This window comes from Anser brachyrhynchus (assembly GCF_964034855.1).
Source record: "Anser brachyrhynchus genome assembly, chromosome: 1".
NCBI classification, from domain to species: domain Eukaryota; kingdom Metazoa; phylum Chordata; class Aves; order Anseriformes; family Anatidae; genus Anser; species Anser brachyrhynchus.
The window spans coordinates 166,084,237-166,098,935 of NC_137694.1; the positions used below are offsets into that span (position 1 = coordinate 166,084,237).

Below are 14,699 nucleotides of genomic sequence, written 5' to 3' on the forward strand. Positions count from 1 at the left end.
AGAAAGAGAGAGAGAGAAAGAGAGAAAGAGAGAAAGAGAGAAAGAGAGAAAGAGAGAAAGAAAGAAAGAGAGAAAGAGAGAAAGAGAGAAAGAGAGAAAGAAAGTTTTTTTCTCAGACTACTTTTCTTCTTTTCAGGCTGAAACTTTGCAAGTAGGAATCGACTTGTTTCTTGCATCTAGAGTTTCCCCCTTAGCAAGAGAGAAGGGGGGGGGGGGGTGAAAGAGGAAGAGAGAGGGAAGGAAGGAAGGAAGGAAGGAAGGAAGGAAGGAAGGAAGGAAGGAAGGAAGGAAGGAAGGAAGGAAGGAAGGAAGGAAGGAAGGAAGGAAGGAAGGAAGGAAGGAAGGAAGGAAGGAAGGAAGGAAGGAAGGAAGGAAGGAAGGAAGGAAGGAAAAAGAGAGAGAGAGAGAGAGAGAGAGAGAGAGAGAGAAAGAAAGAAAGAAAGAAAGAAAGAAAGAAAGAAAGAAAGAAAGAAAGAAAGAAAGAAAGAAAGAAAGAAAGAAAGAAAGAAAGAAAGAAAGAAAGAAAGAAAGAAAGAAAGAAAGAAAGAAAAAGAAGGAAAGAAAGAAGGAAAGAAAGAAGGAAAAAGAAAGAATCTGTCTGTGACTGCTTTCCTCTTCAGATCACGCCGTTTTGGTTTGGCAACTTGGTTTTCCCACGGTGCAGGAGCAGGGGCTCGCAGGGGAGCAGCGAGCAGACAGACAGGCACGCACCGCCTCCCCTGAGCAGCGCTCCCCGTGCAGCAGGCTCCTGGCGGGCCGAGAGGCCGCCGCAAGCGGAGCCCGACACAACAGCTACACGGGGAGGGGGACACGAAGCCGTGCGGGCACCACCGGCCTCCTCAAAGCCGTGCCCGTCACCGGGACCCTTCTCCAGGTGCAAGCCTGGGAAGCAGCAAGTCCTCCGCGCAGCGCCCCGCTCAGCGCCTCCTGGCAGCCACAGGTGCCGCCGCTGCGAAGGGTGCGAGCGCTGCGGGGGATGCAACAAGGCGCGGGGAGGCAGGGAGCGGGGGGCGGCGGGAGGGAAAAGAGGAGGAGGAGGAGGAGGAGGAGGGGAAGGAGGAGGAGGAGGAGGAGGAAGGGGGGGAGACAGCTGATGCCTGTCAAAGCCGGAGCCGCCGCGCTCTCGCGAGAGCCCGCCCGGCTGTAGCCACGGGATGCGGGGCTCAGGTGCGCGCAGAGCGCAGCGCAGCGCGCCCGGCGCCGGGCAGCGGCAGGCAGCGGAGTGAGGAGAGGCGGGGGCCGCAGGGAGCCCACCCCAGCCCCGGCCCCGGCCACCCCGGCAGAGGCGGCCGAGGGGGCAGGGTCCCCGGAGCCGCCGCCACCACCGCCGCCGCCGCCTCCGCCGCCGTCGTCGGCTTCCCCCCCCCTCCCCGAGCCCCGTCGGGAGGAGAGCGCCCCGAGAGCACTTTTGCCCCGACTTGAGGAGTGTTTGTGGATTTACATGCCAAGCCTTCAAGATGATGTCCATGAACAGCAAGCAGCCGCATTTTGCCATGCATCCCACCCTACCGGAGCACAAATACCCCTCTCTACACTCCAGCTCGGAAGCAATAAGAAGAGCATGTCTACCAACTCCACCGGTAAGGGACAGGCAGCTGCAGCCCTCTTCTTCCTTCTCTTTTCCTCCTTCTTGTTCTGTTCTTTCTTTCTTTCTTTCTTTCTTTCTCTGTTATGCATGCACGCACTCTTTCTCTCTCTCCCTCTCTCTCTCTCTTTCCTGTACACTGCATGTATGTGTATGTGCATTAATAAAAAAACCGCTGCGAGGCACATTTTGACAAGCGGCGCTTAATGTTTTTTTCATGTCTTCCTCTGCAATCATCTGAGCGCCTGTGATCTTTTTTGAAAGCGGTGTTCACACGAGTCTCCGACTTCATCCACTTTCTGTATTAATTTTTATGACTCGGCCTCTGAAAAGGAATGCGCTTTATGTGCTCTTGTGTTTGACATAATTCCCCAGCTGAGAGTTACAGATCTGTTTCTTCTCCTCCCTCCTCTTCTTCTTCTTCTTTTCCCCCCTTTCTTTTTCTTCTTTCCTCCTTTTTTCCTTTTCATTTGTCCCCTTCGCTCCTCTCTTTTTTTTTTTTCCGGATCCTCCCCCGGCCGACCCTTGTCTTCTTCTTTTTCTCCTTCGCTCCCTCTCGTTGCCGTCCCCCGTCCCTCTCCCGTCCCTCTCCCCTCCCCTGCCCCTTCCCCGCGCTGCCCCCCGCTCGCTCGCCCCCTCCCCACCCTCCGCATGCCGACCCCGGCTCCCCGCTCGGTCCCCTCGAACTCCCTCGCCCCCCTCTCCCTTCGGGGGCTCCCCCCCGTCCTCCCCCGTCCCCCGGCCGCCGGTCGCCCCCCGTGTGCCCCGCGGCGCCCTCCCCGCACCCCGCTCTGTTTTGTGTCCCTTTGCAGCTGCAGAGCAATATCTTCGCCAGCCTCGATGAGACCCTGCTGGCGCGGGCCGAGGCTCTGGCCGCCGTCGACATCGCCGTGTCGCAGGGCAAGAGCCACCCCTTCAAGCCCGACGCCACCTACCACACCATGAACAGCGTGCCCTGCACCTCCACCTCCACCGTGCCCCTGGCGCACCACCACCACCACCACCACCACCACCACCACCAGGCGCTGGAGCCCGGCGACCTCCTCGACCACATCACCTCCCCGGCCCTGGCCCTCATGCCCGCCGGGGGGGGCGGCGGAGCCGGCGGCGGCGGCGGCCACGACGGGGCGGGCGGCGGCGGCGGCGGGGCCGGCGGCGGCGGCGGGGGAGGCGGCGGCGGCGGCGGCGGCGGCGGCGGGGGCGGCGGGGGCCTCATCTCGTCGTCGGCCCACCCGCACCCGCACATGCACGGCCTGGGCCACCTCTCGCACCCGGCCGCCATGAACATGCCGTCGGGGCTGCCGCACCCGGGGCTGGTGGCCGCGCACCACGGCGCGGCGGGGCAGGTGGCCTCGGCGGCGGCCGTGGTGGGGGCGGCCGGCTTGGCCTCCATCTGCGACTCGGACACGGACCCGCGGGAGCTGGAGGCCTTCGCCGAGCGCTTCAAGCAGCGCCGCATCAAGCTGGGGGTGACCCAGGCCGACGTGGGCTCGGCGCTGGCCAACCTGAAGATCCCGGGCGTGGGCTCGCTCAGCCAGAGCACCATCTGCCGCTTCGAGTCGCTCACCCTGTCCCACAACAACATGATCGCCCTCAAGCCCATCCTGCAGGCCTGGCTGGAGGAGGCCGAGGGCGCCCAGCGGGAAAAAATGAACAAGCCCGAGCTCTTCAACGGGGGCGAGAAGAAGCGCAAGCGGACTTCCATCGCCGCCCCGGAGAAGCGCTCCCTGGAGGCTTACTTCGCCGTCCAGCCCCGGCCCTCCTCCGAGAAGATCGCCGCCATCGCCGAGAAATTGGACCTCAAAAAGAACGTGGTGCGGGTTTGGTTTTGCAACCAGAGACAGAAGCAGAAACGGATGAAGTTTTCCGCCACCTACTAAAAAAAAAAGAAAAAAAAAAAAAAAGAGGGGAGGGGGCCGGGAGGGGTGGCTCCGGCTGCGGGGAGAGGGACCGTGGGTTTTTTTTGGGGGGGGGACAGGCGGGGACCGCCGCTGTCCCCCGCGAGGCCATGGGAAGCTGCCGGGGACCGAGGGACGATGTAGAAATAAACGCGAAGTACTCGAAGAGAGGGGGTGCGGGGAGGGGGGGGGAAGGGGCGGGGGGGTGGGATGCGGGGGGAGCCGCTCTCAATTATTAAAACGCAAAGACGCCGGGACACCACCGAGAAGCAGGAGGAGGGAGGAGGTGAAAATGCTCTAGGAAGCCGCGGGGGTCACTTCTGCAGCCCCATCCCCCTCTCCCCCTTTTCCCCCCCCCCTCCCCCGGACCCCCCCCTCCTCCGGCAGAAAGTGGGAGAAAGAGCAACTTAGAGCGTAACCACACAGACACACACACCAATAAATACCGTGACAGCAACAGCCACAAACCGACCAACCTAAGTCACAACTTTCAAAGGAAAACAAAAAAATCCGAACAACAAACCCGAAGGCGAAAACTGTCGGTGACGATGCTACTACGTTTGTTTTGCTTTGGGTCTCTTTGCGTTGCTTTTCCTTTCTTAAGAGTTTTCTTTCTTTTCCCTTCGCTCGGTAAAGGAGGACGGCGGTGGGGGCTGTGGGGTTGCTCGGTTTGGGGGCGGCTTTCGTCTTTGGTTCTGGTTGTTTGGCGTTGGTTTATATTTTTTTTCTTTTGGTTGGTTTTGTGATTTTGCTTTTGTTTATTTATTTATTTTTCCTCGAGTGCTGTTTTCCGCGAGGCTTTGGCGATGGGTCTTGTCTGCGCCGGGGTAGCGGAGGGAGCCGGGCTGGGGCCGGCACTTGGGGCAGGGGCCGGATCCGTGCCTGCCCCTCGGTGCGGGGCACCCGGGGCGCAGCCGCTCGGGAGCAGCCCCTTTGCTCCCCGCTGCTGCCGCCGTACCCCCAGAAGTTACTTCCGAGCCCCTTTGTCTCTGCGGGGTTGGCGTTCCCACCCCTGCCCCAGCGGGGATGCTCCCTCCGCTCCCCCTAACCCCGAGAGGAGGTGCAGAGAGCTCCGGCAGGGCTCGTGCCCCCCGGCACCCGCAAAAAAACGCTGGATTTGGGGTTCGTGAGCAAGGTCCCGGCCCGGCTCCCCCCCCGAGGGCTGGGGGTTATTTCAGCCGGGAAGCGACCGCAGCCGCCGGTGCGAGGAGGCAGGGGCTGAAATGACATTTGGCTCAATGGCAACGAGAAGGGGCTCGGAAGTCGTCTGGTGGAAATAATACACCTTTGGTGGGGGCTGCTGGCTTTTTCGGGGGTGGGGGTGGGGGGGTCCGTTTGCACTATCCCAGCCTCTCGGCTCGGCAGCGATGCTATTCCGCAATAACGGTGCTGGTACTGCTAGGCAGGGTGTCTCGCGGATCCGGGAGGGGGGGAAATAAATAAGAAAAAAAGAAAGAAAAAGGTCAGAGCTCCTTGTGTGAAACGTCAGCTAGGTGCAGAAGCCATTGCAGGGTCCGGCTGTTACGGAATGACTGTTAATGCTTTTAAGTAAGGCGGAATCTGTGAAAGGAAAATACCCTCCCGTCTAAATCAAAACAAACAATAGACTGAAATTATGCATGACCTAAAAAAGACAAGGAAGAAAAAAAGCATAGAAAGATCCGTGATAAAGTCTCGATATTATTTATTTATTTAACTATTTATTTTATTATTATTATTAATATTATTATTATTATTTTGTGTATCATTGTTTGCAGCGCAAACATTCTATGCATTTTGAAACTGAGCACTAAATAGACTAGCTTCTGGTAGAATCTTTTGTGGATGGTGTAATTTCACAGTTTAACTGCCTGTTTTCACCGAAAACACAAACATTCTTGTCACGTTCTTGTATTTAGATTTAAAAGAGGTTAAAAAAAAAAAAAGGAAGAAAAAAAAAAGAGAGAAGAAAGACGATTGTAAATATTTTCTTTAATGCACAAAGAAAAAAAAAAAAAGGTTACAAACTGCAACCACGTGTGGATCCTGAAATGTCTCACTGAATAATCTACCTGTCCATGTATGTTTGCTGAGCTTTCTCCTTGGTTGTGTCTTTACTATATTACTTTTATTTCTATCAGAAATATTTCTGTACGCCAAAATACAACAGGGAGATGCGTCCCAGCATACTTACAAATAAATCAAACGTGAAAACAGAATAGTTATTATTATTGGGTGCATTTAAAAAAATAATAATATTTCTGAGACACGGCTGGTAAATTCAAAGTAGAGCCGTTAGCCGATAGGACTAATTCTACCAAAAAGAAAATAGTGAGAGATGTATTTTTCTGCTAAATCCAGAAATCATTACTTTGAGATAGCTCTTATGTGAAAATCGGTGCTCTGAATAAAATTAACTATATATTAGCTGCGTGTGTTTCTTGAAGTTTATTCTATAACTGCAGAATATAAATCAAAGTAAAATTTTAAGAAGGACTTCTGAAGTATTTCTTTTCAGTTTACTGGAAAGGATTATGCACCTACAAAATATGTATAAAGAAGAAAAGCTTGGGTGGTTTCAGGTTTATATGTTGTTCTGACTGGCCTAATTGCACTTAATTATGTAACAAAATACTTTATTTTTATTTTGGGTTAATAAATATGAAAATCCTAAACTGATCTCTCCTTATGTTGTAAATGCCATTGTTCATTAGGAACGTATAGGATGCCACCTACTGCTTCAAGTGATCAAAGAACCTCTTTCTATTTTCTGATGACCTGTGACTAGATCAGATGCCAAATGTAAAAAGTTACTTAATAGCTGGGATTATTTCTTCTGTAGACATATTTTAGCCAAATCTTTTTGATTTCGCCGGTAAATCTGTGAATCAAGACACGTGATGTTCAGAAAGAATAATACGTTCAAAAAGCTGTGATTTTAAACAACTGTTGATGTTGAAAAATAAGCACTAAAGGTATTTTTAAAAACATAGATCTCGTCCACCGGAAATTGACTTGTTTCTGTTGTTACTAACTTGAAATGTCATCAGAATTTTTAATAAATGCATTTGTAAAAATATTATTTTATAGAAAAGTATTACCGGATATCATTTTTGGAGAGTCAGGAATGAACAAATAAAAATAATTACCAACGTTGTTTTTTTTTTTTCTTTCCATCTGCCCCAGACGATTAAAATGTTACAAGCGAAAACACATTTGTGTTATACATAATGGGCAATGTATGTATTGAAAAGTTAAGGAGTTTGTTTTGTAATCAGTACAATCCTTATCTAGTACAGAGAAAAAACAATACGTTAATAAACCAGATCATGAAAATAAAAGCTTTGCAGGGTTTCCTATTTTTTTATGGTAGGAAACTGTGCAAAACCGGAACGTTCCGCTTTCCTTCGGATAAATCTGAATATTTCGTTAAAAAAAAATACACGAAATACTCATGAGGTGTTTTTAATAAATGCCTCGCTAAAAGTATCTCAGGAAATAAAACTGAAAAATAAAAGAAAAGCGTGTATATTCGTGTTTGTAAGGATGCACAGAAGGAGTGCTAAAACTTTTGCTCCCTAGGAAAAAAAAAATGAAAGGGAAGGAAAAGGGAAGGAAAAGGGAAGAGGAAAAAGGAAAGAGGAAAAAGGAAAGAGGAAAAAAAAGGAAAAAGGAAACAGGAAATGCCGCCCCCGGGTGAGCCCCCCGAGCCCCCGGGTCCCAGTCCCTGCGCTCCAGCGGCTTCCAACGGGGCTTGGGCGGTCGCCAGCGGGCTAGCGGTAGCCGCCTTGGTTCGTGCTCGCCGGTGCTGTTCACACTCTCTTGGGCCGGGCTGGGCCAGCCAAAGGGCTCCAGGGCAGGGTTTGGGGTCGGCGGCGCCCCGCTGCCCGGCCGCCCCCTGCCCTCCGGGTCCGTCCGCAGGTAACGGGGCACAAAGCGCCAGGCTGCCTCGCGGTGCTCTGGCGTTTCCCAAACGGTTTAACCCCTCCCCCGGTTATTTATGGCTTGCTTTTGAGCCGGTGCTATTTTTTAAGGCTTTATTGTATTTACCTGCTGACTCCGAAGAGGAGAAAAGCCTAATTGATTTTAACAGATCAGGCAGCAGAACTCCAATCCGCATGGGAACCTGTTTCCACCTGCGAGACAGGCAGATTATTATCAGTAATTATGTTATTTAAGAGTTGATAAAATATTAGAGCTCGCTGGCTGCCGCCTCGGCCCCTTCCTTCCCCAGCCCGGCCCCACGCCGGCAGAGCGGCGGTGCTGCAGCGCCGCTTCCATCACGTGCGGCGCGGAAGGAAGGGTTGCTGCAAACACAATTACACAGCCGCCGTTAATAATTCATGGCCTGAGATTTGGAAAATTAATAAAATGAATTATAACAAGAGGCTAATTAAAAACTTTAGTAATTGTTGTCAAGACAGCTTGATGGGAGGCATGCTGCAAGACACCACCACCACCACCCCCCCTCCAGCTTCCCCTTCTTCCTTCTTCCCCTTCCGCTTTTGGGAAACATTTTTTTTCCTCCTTTGCAACCCCCCTCAGCACCTGAAGGAGGCTCGGTGCGGGAGAGAAGCAGGCCTGGCAGTGGGTGAATATATATATATAGGTCAGCTGCAGTGGGGATGGGACCGGGGTGGTAGAACTACAAACAGACCTCTTTGCATCGTGGTCAAACGGTGGAGGAGTGGATGGATGAATGGATGAATGGATGGATGGATGGATGGATGGATGGATGGATGGATGGATGGATGGATGGATGGGTGGGTGGGTGGGTGGGTAGGTGCGTGGAGAGAGGGAGGGAGGCATGGAGGGATGGAGGGATGGAAGGGTAGAGGGATGTGTGCATGGATGTGTGGGTGGATGGAACGAAGAGTAGAGGGGTAGGTGGGTGGATGGATGGATGGATGGGTGGGTGGGTGGGTGGGTGGATGGGTGGATAGGTGGATGGAAGGATGGAAAGGTAGAGGGCTGGATGGATGGGTGGATGGATAGATAGATGAATGGAGGGGTAGAGGGATGGATGAATGGGTGGATGGATGGATGGACGGGTGGATGGACGGACGGACAAAATCCAAGGCTCAAAACTTCATTTAAAATAGGATCTCGCATATAAATCTTCGAAGAAGCAAAGAGAGCAGCAGCCACAGAAAGCTGCCTAAGCCCTGTCCCCAGGAGAACAAATGCGGGCTGGGGACAGGCAGGGCACGCTGGCCTCTGCACATTGCTGTGCACTTTGCTCCTCTGCTTCTCCACCCCTGCCCTTCCTCCTGCAGGCTGCAGGCACAGCTTCTAGCCGGCCCCAGCGGCTGCTGCGGCGGGGCGGGAGCTTGCCGGTCCCAAATTGCTCTCTGGGTTTTCCCTCTGGGGAAGCATTCGTACGCCTTTGAACTGAGCTTTAACTCCTTCGGCCTGCTCGCCTAAGTCTGCCAAAGCATCCCGAGCTCTGGGAGGAAAAAAAAAAATAATAAAATAAAAAGTTCTTACACGCTTCTTTTTAAAAATACATATTGGGAAAAGAGATGGGGGGGGGGGGGGGTCACTTAAAAAAAACCTGATCTCATAAGAAGCTCTGAGGACTGAAGCGTTCAAAAGGCTTTATATCAAAACTAAAAACCCCACGCTGCCACGTTGCGGGGAAATTGTGACTTGGCCCCGATGTGCTCCGTCGAGTCCCCCGGTCGCTCAGCCACCGGCCCCTCCCGGCCGCCAAGGCTGCGGCACCGAGCAGCGGCTGCAGCCAGGGCATTTTGGGCTGCCAGCAGCCCCACATCCCTCGGCCGGGTAAAAGAAAGCGAGTTAAAAGTATAAGCCAAAGCTAATACCTGTGAAAGCGGAGGTTTTTTTTTATTTTGTTGCAATTTATTTATTATTTTTTTTCATTCCGTCCTCTTTTTATTTGCAAAAGATGCTCCTTGACGAGAGGATAGCGTGTCAACATGAGCACGTCTTTGTACGTGGCTGCGTGGAAAGAAGACGAGGCGCCGATATCCATAACCTAGTCCTTGATTACGGTCATTAGGTAAACAGAATTACTACCAAAAGTTTGTTTGGTAACTAATTATAGCTCGCTAAATCTCTGCCTCTCTTCACTTCAGCATAATGTATACAAACTTTTGTACACGCGGATCAGAATAAAACAAAGTGTTGACAGCATCCAGCAGTGGAAATTCACTTACACAAGACTTTTTTTCACTGAAGTGTTGACAATAAACATTTAATGAAGGCAGAGACTTGGATGTCTCCAGACAGTGTCAGAATACTTTAAACAGACCATTAGCATGGCTTCTTCTACTTCAAACAGAGCACACTATACCATAACATTATAAAAATACAAAGTATGAAACAAATAATCTGTTTATACAGATATTTTAAGCTGTTTTCACCAGCTCTGACATCCCCTGTATTTAGTAACAGAAACTTACTCATTTCAGATTACTCGCGCTTAAAAAATGTTAAATACAGTTAATGCAATATTAATCGCCCTTTGGTGATATAAAATGCAATATTTTCAGGCAGCTATCGAGCTTTTCTAGAGGAAGAGCTGATGAAAACAGTCACAGCTGAATAGTGGAGAGAAAAAAGCTCTGTATTTATTGCTTTTGTTTGGCTTTTGGCTACAGAGACAGGAACATTCTAATGGGGTAAGGACATTTATTTTATCTGCAATCTATTGCTGCTAGAGCAGGAGTGGCAGATGGGGTTTGGTGTTATATTCACGGAGTAATTTAGAGCAAATCCTAATAACTAATAATGATTTATGTTAATTTCAATCACTTATGTGACTTTATTAAAGCGCTGCTGTACGAGGAGCAGAAAGAGCGAGGGGAGAGAGGGGGGAAAGAGGCGAGGCTGGAGAGAGCTGGGTCTGTCTGAAACCGAACCGCGGGCTGGGAAAAAAGCTTCAAAAGGCTGCGTGCTGGGCGCCTGCCACATCGCCCACCCGAGGAAGCAGCGACCAGCACCAGCCTCGGCTTTCTTGGGAGACTGCGCGTCTTCAGCGCTAATTTCTTACAGAAATGCCCCTTGCAGCAAGCCCAGCCGCCTACGGGAAGCAAACAAAATAGAGGGAGAGAGAGGGCGAGGCAGAGCCGGCGTGCGGGAGAGGCTCGCGTTATGCAAAATGTATTGATTTGTGTGCAAGGACCTGCCATGCTGATGCGCTGGGCTCCCGAAAGAATAGAGGGAAGCTCCTGGCAGCACAGCTAGCAAGACCCCAAATGTGCACCGTGCCAAACTTTTGTTCTGGGCTGCTTCGGCGTGGTGGAAGTCTGCAGCTCTCTGCTGACATTGCCTCGGCTTTACTCCTCACCGCAAAGCCCTGGGAATCTCTTCCCCACGGGGTTTTATATTCTTATTGGGAGGGAAAAAAAAAAAAAAGGAAAGAAAAGAAAAGGCGATGAGCCTTTTTTATTTTCCCCCATCACCTTCCCTTCCATTAACCACTGGTGAGACGGTGAGACCGGGGTGCACGCACAAAACCGCAGGCGCGCACATCCTCGGGTGTGCACTGGAAAGGGAGATGGTGGCAAAAGCGAGGGAATCTTAACCCAGTTCTTGCTGCTCTGCATAGGATCGGTTTGATGTAGCTTAGAGGAGTACTTACAGGATTTTGAAAGCGAGGGTGCTCTTCCCTTCTGGCAATTTACTTTCCCAGCTACCTTTATGCGTTTTTCTGCCTTAAGGCATACAGTCTGAAAGTAAAACAACATCAAAGCTCCTTATTAACACTATTTTCATGAAATCAGAAGATGAAGCTACCTGAAACGTTTAATCTAGTGTTAACATTTATTTCCGAACAAAACAGCCAGAACAAAGTTCAAAAGAGCTAGGGCAGTTATCTACGGGAGACTAAAAGGCAAAGTGCAGGGAGTGATTTATGTTTCTGTCAAAACCCTTGAAACGGATTAAATAAACCTTATGTTTCGCCTCATTCCCAGCCACCGCATCGTGCATTACAATCCCCTCTCCAAAGAACAAGCCAGGGGCTGGCTTCACTCCCTCTGTGCCAGGTGCCATCCCCTTGCAGAGAAGAGTTTCCTAACTTTTGCAGAAAGCTGCCTTTTCTGCTCTGCATGCTAAATGCGAGTGATTTCCTTTCAATGCGATTTGTGCGTTTTATTTATAAGGTTTTATTTATAGCAACGTGGCTTTTATTTTTTTCCTAGGTGGGGGGAAGACCCCCCAAAAACATGAACCCTCTGTTTTATGGATTGCTTCTGCTGTCTCTCTCGTCACCTTCTTCTGCCAGCCGCTCAGCTCTGTCCCCCTAAAGCCTCCGGTTTCCAAAAACCCTGCTCGGGGCGGTGGGCGGTGGGCTCCGGGGCGGCTCTGCTGTGTTAATGGCCCTGGGGTACGCCCGAGGTGCCATCTCAAGCTGCTGCGCACGCCATATGTCAGGCCGTTAGCCACATGGATCTATTAATCAAAGGGGTAGAGGGGGGAGAGGGAGAGGGAAACGAGGGGGGAGCTTTCAATACCCCTCCCCATTTTGCCGCGTACGCTCTCCTTTCATTTCTCCGGGATGCAAAGAGCCAAAGCACCTCGACCACGCAGCTGTAATTCTCTTCTGATCCGCTCTTTTATAGCCCCGTGTAACCAGCTCAAGCCAGCCGACAGAAAGATTTGAGGGGGTGTGTGGTGTGTGTGTGGTGGGTTGTGTCTCTTTTCCCCCTGCAGAGGATTTAGTTGTAAAGTGCTGCTCAACTTCTGCTGCAAAAATGGGGTGCCGGTCCTCCCCTCCATCTGCAGCCTCCTCCCTTGCAGGGTGCTTCAGCTGGCGAGCTGAGCATCCCCCCCCCTGCACGGGGCAGGCTGGCAGCCGGAGCTCGGACCGTCCCTGTCCCCCTTCTCCTGTGGCCTGTCACCCCCTCGCAGGACATCACCACTTCTTGTACCGGAGCTTTGCTCCGGGGGGACCGAGCCCGCGGGACCCCCAAAAGTCCCGGACCCCCCAAAAGTGCCGGGAGCAGGGGAAGGAGAAGCCTGCGCAGGACGAGCGGTGTCAAAGCCCCCGTGTGCAGGAGCTTTTCGGGCTTTTTGACGCTGCCCTAAGAACGGGACCTCCTAAATTTCTGCGGTTCAGGCGAATAAAAATGCTCCGATGAGTCCAAGGCGAGGGTTTGCGCCCCAGGAGGTGCAGGTGCTCCCGGGGCTGCTCCCTGCTCCCTGCCTGGAGGATGTTGGGGGTGTCGTAGGGGTCAGCGTGAACATGCTCACACGGGCTCCTCCTAGACCCCGGTGGTCATCTATAGGTGACACGCCGCAATCATTACCCTCAGAGTAACTTTAGGACCGCGCAATTTTTGGCTTTTCTTCCGTGATGCGGGAAGAGGGACATTAAACCGACCGGTCTTTCCCTCGGAAATAATGCGGCGTGAAGTTTTGCCGTTCCAGATTATCCTTAAAAAAAAAAAAAAAAAAAAAAAAAAGTGCGACGGGGGGGTGAGACGAGTCGCTGTGGGGTGGAGGATGGCAAGGATGGGACCGCCGGGGTGCACCAGCAGGATCCCCTCGGGGGGATCGAGCAGTGGATCGGGCGGATCCCGCCGTGCCAGCCCCGCTCTCCAGGCCAGGCTGCACACACGGATGGGCTGGAAATGGTGGAAAAGCGCCCGGGGGAAAGAAAAGGACGTGGGCTAGTCCAGGGACACGGAAAGCACGGAGAAAGTCTGCTTTTTTGTAGGTCTCCATAAAACGCACAAGACCGTCTCCCTTGCCAAAATTCCCCCTGATGGTGCAGGGGATGGCAGGGAGGCAAGTTAGAGTGAAGAAGGGTTTGAGACAGTTTCGGGTTGTATCGCGCGTTGAATAGCCAATGCTGGAGTCAGTCTTTAAAACAGACTAATTTGCTGACCTTTTTTCCCCTTTCGGCGGATGGAAAAATAATGAGTGCATCCGTGCTCAGATCTAAACCTTGCACCCGGAACGTTTTCTTTAACACAGATTGCCTTTTAACCGGCAAAAAAATATGAACGCCTTTCTAAGCAATACTTTGCATCAAGACAGAAGTAAATGCACGCGCTGAGCGTCAGCTGATGCTGCATTTCCACCTAGGGAAAGGCTCTTATTACCTTTAAATTTTGGTGCACACACCACCCATCATTTTCTTCCTCTATTTAAAAGGTATCCCATATATCTGTCGTTTTAGGTTTCCAAAGACTCGTAACTTAATTCCTTCAGGCTATTCATCAGCACAGTAATTAAACTAGCAAATGGATGTAAATAAAGTGAAATTGGTTTCATGACAGATGAGCCGAAGAGGCCTCTGACATGAAACAAGCCAGGACAATAATTATTTCTGCACCGGGCTATATGAGGAACTCCATCTGGATTTATTAGGTGCTGCAAGTTATTTGCTGGGAGCAGGCAAGACAGGAGGACTCACTTTAATTTGACAGGATTTTTTTTTTTTTTTTGCATCCTAAGTAGGTTACAGAAAAATAAATCTGGAATTAACTTTGGCAATCCTCTGAGAAGGCTCTACCCAGCGTAAAAAACTCGGCAGGGAAAATAGGCAATGGAATAAAGGTTTATTAAACAATTTCTTCCCGAGTGCTCAATGGAAGGGAATCTGCGTTAAAATCCTGCTCTCGAGATCTCCCCTATTAAATTACAACCCAGATCGGGGCAGGCAGCGTGTTTCCCTTTCCTACGAATATACATGCAGTGCAACAGAAAGTAGGCAGATTTGGAGAGCCTGGGAATTCTGGGGAGCTTCTCTTAAATAAAATAATTATAGTCTCAGCTAAACGGTGTCTGGCAAGATGCCTCCACTCCCTCTCCATGAAGGAGAAGTTTTATACCTGTGGAGAAGAGGGGAGCAGAGAAAGGGACTGGGAAAGGGAGGGTATGGAGACCGCAAGGCTCAACTGTAATTGGAGCCATCAGGTCCAGCTTGGAGTGGAAGTAATATACAGAATAAATAAAAAAAGGGCTCTCACAGCAGGTGCAGATTAGTCCCTTTTCCCCTGAAAAGATTAGAAACGGCCTGCTTTATGCTTAAACGTACTGTCAATTATTTAAGCGCCCCTTCGTGATTAGCAAGTAAAAGTAACGCTCCAGAGCGCTGGAGAAATGAAGCAAGAATAACATCGCCTTCCCACGGCTCACGTCGCCTTTCCAGCACATGCCCAGATCCCTGCCGGCTCGCATCGCTCATCCCGGGGAAGTCTGCGAGCTGCTACACCTGTGCGGTGGGGAAGGGGAGAAGCGGGGGAGGGAGGGAAGGGGCAGGT

General features: G+C 51.2%; 1 protein-coding gene across 1 annotated transcript; it reads left to right on the forward strand.

Annotated features, from left to right (window-relative positions):
• The first annotated feature begins 239 nt into the window (after positions 1–239).
• On the forward strand, positions 240–8,102 carry POU4F1 (POU class 4 homeobox 1). The gene is made up of 2 exons (XM_080575303.1): positions 240–1,580; positions 2,398–8,102. The coding sequence occupies exons 1-2, from the start codon at positions 1,458–1,460 to the stop codon at positions 3,463–3,465; spliced, it is 1,191 nt and encodes a 396-aa protein (XP_080431429.1). The 5' UTR covers positions 240–1,457; the 3' UTR covers positions 3,466–8,102.
• Positions 8,103–14,699: the final 6,597 nt, after the last annotated feature.

Coding starts and splice junctions, on each gene's coding strand:
- POU4F1 (XM_080575303.1), top strand. CDS start 1,458: ATGATGTCCATGAACAGCAAGCAGCCGCATTTTGCCATGCATCCCACC. Junction 1,581..2,397: donor CATGTCTACCAACTCCACCG/GTAAGGGACAGG, acceptor GTCCCTTTGCAG/CTGCAGAGCAATATCTTCGC.